We start from the raw sequence: 6,000 nt of genomic DNA, 5'->3' as shown, positions 1-6,000 counted from the left end.
AAAAAAAAAAAAAAAAAAAGGGAAGTCATCTCCATGAGTTATTAGATACAATCTTTCCATGTAAGTTAACTGTTAAAAGAAAAAAAAAATACAGGGTATTCTGTCAGACCCTGAAGTCATAAAAAGAACTGAACACACAATTCGAATTTTCCAGAAAATTTGCCCCTACCTAAAAAGCATGGGGTTAAAAGAGAAAGTGGATGTTAGCAAACAGGTAGGACTGTAGGGAAAAAAACAACACAGTAACACAGAGGGGAGAGAGATTACTTTCTCCACATTAAAATAGACTCAGAGAGAACAAAATGATTCAAAGTCAAACAGTTAGAAATGTTAAAGAGTTTACAACAGAATTCACATGTCCCAAAACTTAATACTATATTCAAACAAAATTTCCAAATTAAAGAAACTATTAGTCTCTACAGGATGTATAATCTAGTGAAAGGAATGGGAGGGACAGAAGGAGAGCCTCTTTCCCTGACCCAGGGTGCTGACTCCAAAGAAAAAGTCAATTCCTGACTGACTTATCTCCAGCTCCCCAACTCCTTACAGGTCTTTGTAGCGCTTCTGGCGCTGGGCCTGAGCTCTCAGGTCTTCCTCTTGGAGCTGCTTAGCCACCTGGAGATCATGCTGGACCAAACGACTCCGCTGAATATTTGATGCCAAATGATGTTCAACTGGACAAAAAGATTGAGAGGAGGAACTATAGTGCAATGGTTTGTTAATAATAGACATCAGAATCAACTGAAAAGAATTTGTCCATTAAAAAGAGATCCGCATTCATTATTTCATTTTTGCTTTCAATAATGCTATGTAGTAGGCAGTAAAGGAGTTATTCCCATCTTCCTGTTAAATAAAAAGAGGATCAGAAAAGTTAAGTAACTAGCCTTTGGTCAGATGCAAAAACAGTGGCAATGCCAAGAGTTCTGCACAGATAGTCAAAAGCTAGGGCCAATGCTCTTTCTTCTTTACAACTTGGTCACTATATTTATAAACTACATTTTTCAATACTTGATTTTTATATTGACACATAAATAACTGCATCCCAAATTACATGTCCACAAATATGTAATTTTGTGTAACATATATAACCTAAAATTGGCATTTGGAGCTTGCAAAGCCTTGAAAAAAATATTTAGTACAGAAGAAATTTCTACACCAGCAGCCGTCCATACCTCAGTGACACTAAGCCACAGGAAAAGGTTCAAATCTCTCATTCCCCCATATACCCAGCAGTCTTCTAACCTCTGGTGGCAGTCATATTTCAAAATTTCAAGATCTTTACTCTTCACCCTGGTATTTGTGAATTGTTTTAGACAAAACTCTCAGGAGAAGATGGATGGTTTCAGCCTGGTAATTGTGCTTTCTCCCAGCCTCACCCTAAGAAACTTGCCTTAAGCTACCACTAAAGAGAGAAAACTGAAGAAGCATTACTCACTCTCCTGTTCCTGGAGGCTGTGGGCCAGGGTGTGGTCCTCCAGGACAGCAAAATCTCGGCACACTGGAAAGGAAAACAAACAGGAAGGCTTCTTAGCTGCATGTTAACACAAAGAGAATTTTGTTACCTTCAAAGGTCATTTCTATTATTTTAGGTTGATCAACTTTATAATCTGCTGTACAAAACAGTAACTAGTTAGTAGACTTAATTTTAAAAACAACAAGATACTACATTACCAGTACAAGGTGTCACACAGTTAAGTTAGGCCTGGTTCCTGACCTAAGTATATAAACTACAGAATCAGAAACTAGAGGTTCAGGAATTGCAATTCATTTCAAAGAAGAAAAGACAAGTAATAATGCTAAGAAAATAAAAGAGATGAGACTATTTTACATATTGCATTGAGAGAAAGATGAGTTCTCTAAGTCAGAGAAGCTAAGAAAAAAATCTACCTATGCCTTAGTCATCTGGAGTTTAGAGAATCTTCTCCCAGACTTTTTAAAGCTGTATGATATACCTTCATCAATCCCTTCACTATGCCCAGGAGCAGATCTCCACTTAAAGGAAAACCACAGTCAAGAAAAGACATGAGTTAGATTTGGGTCTCTAAGTCTTTCTAAATATAGAGCTGACTAAAAAGAATCTGAAAATCAAAACATAAGAAGACTAAAAGCTTAGAGGGCACCAGAAATCAGTCTCTAACTCTTCCTCCAGCTGGAGATTCAGGCAGGGCATTCACTGATTTATTTTTTTAAGAAGGAGAAGTAATAGTCTCCAACACCCATTCTATCTCAGACTGCAGTATTAAAACTCCTGCTTCTAACCATTCTTAGGGGCTAGAGGAAGGAAATGGGAGTGTGACTGCTAATGAGTCTGGAGGTTTTTTTTAGGGATGATGAAATGTTCGTAAGTATTAGTACTGACGATAGAACAACACTGTGAATATATTAAGAACCACTGAATTGTAAATTTTTAAAACATGAATGTATAGTTTGAAACTTGTATTTCAATGTTATTTTAAAAAGTAATAGTTACAAAGTTACATATGAACTACATAGGTTTCTAATCTCCAACTAAAAACAAAAAATGTTACAGAAAAAAGTCTTGCCACCATCTGTAAGGAAAAACTCATTTCTAACATAAGACTTCTGTGCTTTTATCCTTTAAGACAAAAAAAAAAAGTAATTGAGATAGACAATGAGTAAAAGTGAAAATGAAAATGTTCTGCTTCACAGATGTAAAAGAAAATATGTAAGAGGATAGTACACTATCAAAATGGACCATCAACAAGTTTTTCAATAGCACCAAACTGCTGAGAATCTGGCAAGGACTCATTAGTCATTTCAGAAAATATTAGTAATGTAAGGCAGGATATCCTGGGCCTTACTACTCTTTCAAATGCTTCATAATTCACACTAGTTTAGAAAGAGAGATATCATCTGTACAAGGCTTATGTATCATTAACTGTCATGCTGTAATAAATTACAAATCGTTCTGCCCAATGTAAAAGAAAATATATATATATATATATACACACACACATACACACACACACACACATAATGCTTGTTAAAACAAACATATACATAGAAATGCATAAAAGACTCATCAGTGCTGTTTTCTGTTTACTTTAAGGAATTATAGTTTAAGGGATAATTTCTTACTTTATATCAAACATTTAATTCCTACTGAAAAGGAAAACTCCACAAAGCCTCAGACTACACAATGTGTAGGAATCATGAAACTATCCCCCAGGGCTTACCAGAAATTATAGATTTCTTTCTGCAGCTTGATTACCCTGTGAGGGCATTTCACGAAAATGAAATGAAGAAACAAATACTCCCTTGTCATCCTTCCCCCTCCCCCAACCACAAGTTTTTCTGATAAAATTCATTTGAGCACCTTCCCTAGTGGCACAAAGGGTTTTAAAGCACAGCACTACAAAGCTCTCCGCAGCCACTGCAGCTCCAGTTCGATCCCTGGCCAGGGAGGTGACCCACATGGTGCAAAAGACTGTTCCTGTCTTGTCCACTGCTCCCCTCAGCAGTGTGCTTCAGTAGATCTGCCTTTTTTGCTCCTCACTCTGTCTCTGGTGGATCCTCTCAACCCTGCACTTCTTTCTGGCTGTACCCCAGTTCTAGTATGCATAAATAAACAAATCTTTAAAAAAAGGTTTATTTGATTATCTAGGGGTTTTTTAAATTACATTTTTTTGTATTAGTTTAAAATACTGTATGTGACTTAAGGGATATAGGTTCACACCTCTTCATATGTATGTTATCACACCTTACCTACTATTAAAGTATCCATTACCCTTTGGCATTCTTAACACTTACATGTTTTCATATGTAAGATGTAATTTACACAGTCCTGCCTCTCACTGAATATAATTATCAAAAGTAGGCAGATGTGGGAGAAATCAAGATCACTCTGAAATAGTCTTATGATGGAGAAGGGATCATTTCTGCCCAGGAATCATGTTAAACTGAATGTGACCTGCTTACCTCTTTTGAACTGCAAAACAGTAATTCCAATAAGTAGTCCTTTTTTTAACAACAGATAAATTCTCAACAAATTCTACAACTTGAGGCTCAGCTCCTAGTTACCCTATATTTCAAAGAATTAAAATATTTTCAAGATGAGCCAGTCAATCTGTTTGTTTAATGGGTGAGAAAAATGAGGGCTGGAAGGAAGAATTTATTAAGGCTATATATAGTTAATGTTAACAAACCTAGGATTCAATTTCTGAGCCAGCAAGAGCTCTTTCTTTCCTGACACCATGAGAGCCCTCCTAGACTACAGGTAAACCATGGTAGGAACAGACTAGAAGGAGATATACTATAGTGACCAGTACACGTTCTTTAAAAGGCGAGGTAAGTGAGGTTAATGAATTAAAAGGCTAAAATATGTATGGACTTAATTTAGAAAGGCAAATGTTTAAAATGAATTAATTGGCTAAAATGAGTGAAACCTTTTGCAAAAGAATTCTATTTTTATATATTGCCTTATTATTTGTAGAACTTTTACTACATATTACAATGTTTATGTTGGTATACTAAAATCAACATTGATTTTAATTTTTTATATTAATGCTTTCAAATCATAAATGACAACTAATATTAGGTTGAAAATCAATTTACTAAAACATGGAACAATTATTTAAAAATAAATAAGCTAGAAAATATAACATCACACATAGTACAGAAAAACATAGTTCAATTATACCTATACATGTGTATATGATATTTGTTAGACAGCAATGTAAAACAGTACAGGTACTATAATTTAGGATATTAAGGCAGAAAGTCATGCCAAAACTACTCATTTTATACATATTTAATTTTTTGAGTAAAAGAAAAACAAAATTTCAGTTAAACGTGTGAAAACCATATGAAAAACTGCAATAATTTAATTTTTAAAGTTTTAATGCAACATTAAAATCATAATGCTTATGGCTGTATAAACCTGTAGCAAAACTATATATTTTTAACTATATATTTTACTAATACAATCTGAATTTAGAGTAGTGGTTTCCTCAGGAGAGAGAGAAGCAGAGGGGAAGGAGGCCTTAGTAATGTATGCTGTCCTACTGCTTTACAAACAAAGAGAAGACTGAAGCAATATTAACATCTATTTAATTTGGGTGATTATTGGGTTTCTATATTTACACTGCTTTCTGCAATGCTTTATATTTATATATAGTGCATCTTAAATTCTATAATATATTTAAATCATTGTCCTTTATTCTATCACTAGCATATTTTGTTAAAAACCATAAAATATAAAACACATTTGACATAATAACAGGAACAAAGAATCTGACTTGCTGATTACTTTAACTCTTAACGATTCCTTAATGTTTAAGCAGATTGAGGTATATAGTCTGAGATATATTGTGTTTTAACCATGAATATTCTTATAGCAGAGGTTGAAATATTAACCAAAAGGTGAGCTGGAAGAGAATGTAGGATTTTCAATGTTTGTGTACCACAGTATTTAGTATCTGCTCATGTACAATTTCTCCTGCATTCACCCCATTTCTTTTTGGGATCTGCCTATGGTTTATTTGTATCATTACTCTTAATGCAAACAGGAAAACAGTCACACATCTAGTCACCTTTATAAGTCAGTGACCAAACTGGGAATTGCAGGAAACATCAGATCAACAAGCAATGGTCAGACTCAAAATACTTGCTTCTTCTCCAAATCTACTTAGCTACTAATAAACAGTATCAGCAGTACTGAAGAGGAATAGACCAAAGTTATCTCACTAGTTTTCCCTGCAGCACATTCAAAATGAGTCTATGGACCCCAGGATTTTTGTTTTTTGTTTTTTTTTTTTTTAGATTTTAAAAGGTCTAGAGGGTAAAATATATTTAGAATTTTTTAATCTATTTTTTACATTATTTTTCAAAAACATTTGCACCCCTGTGAATTGCTGCTCTATTTATAATAGGGAAGATGTGGAATCAACCCAAATGCACAAAAATAGATGACTGGATCATGAAGATGTGGTACATATACACAATAGAATATTACTCAGCAATCAAAAAAGATAAACTCAT

At 34.2% G+C, this 6,000-nt stretch overlaps 1 protein-coding gene across 2 annotated transcripts in view; it reads right to left on the bottom strand.

Moving 5' to 3' along the window:
- The window catches only part of CCDC50 (coiled-coil domain containing 50), a 57,097-nt gene that overhangs the window by 29,784 nt on the left and 21,313 nt on the right, over positions 1-6,000 (bottom strand). For both annotated transcript variants that reach the window (XM_012729969.1, XM_012729963.1), the window contains exons 2-3: positions 1,436-1,498; positions 548-674 (exon numbers count right to left, since the gene is read on the bottom strand). In XM_012729969.1, the coding sequence (XP_012585423.1) occupies positions 548-674; positions 1,436-1,498 (190 nt within the window). The remainder of the gene's footprint in view (positions 1-547; positions 675-1,435; positions 1,499-6,000) is intronic.

This window comes from Condylura cristata, unplaced genomic scaffold (genome assembly GCF_000260355.1).
Source record: "Condylura cristata isolate star-nosed mole 26May11 unplaced genomic scaffold, ConCri1.0 scaffold00003, whole genome shotgun sequence".
Taxonomy (NCBI): Eukaryota; Metazoa; Chordata; class Mammalia; order Eulipotyphla; family Talpidae; genus Condylura; species Condylura cristata.
The sequence above is the reverse complement of the archived record's forward strand: the minus strand, read 5'-3'. Positions and strand labels throughout refer to the sequence as shown.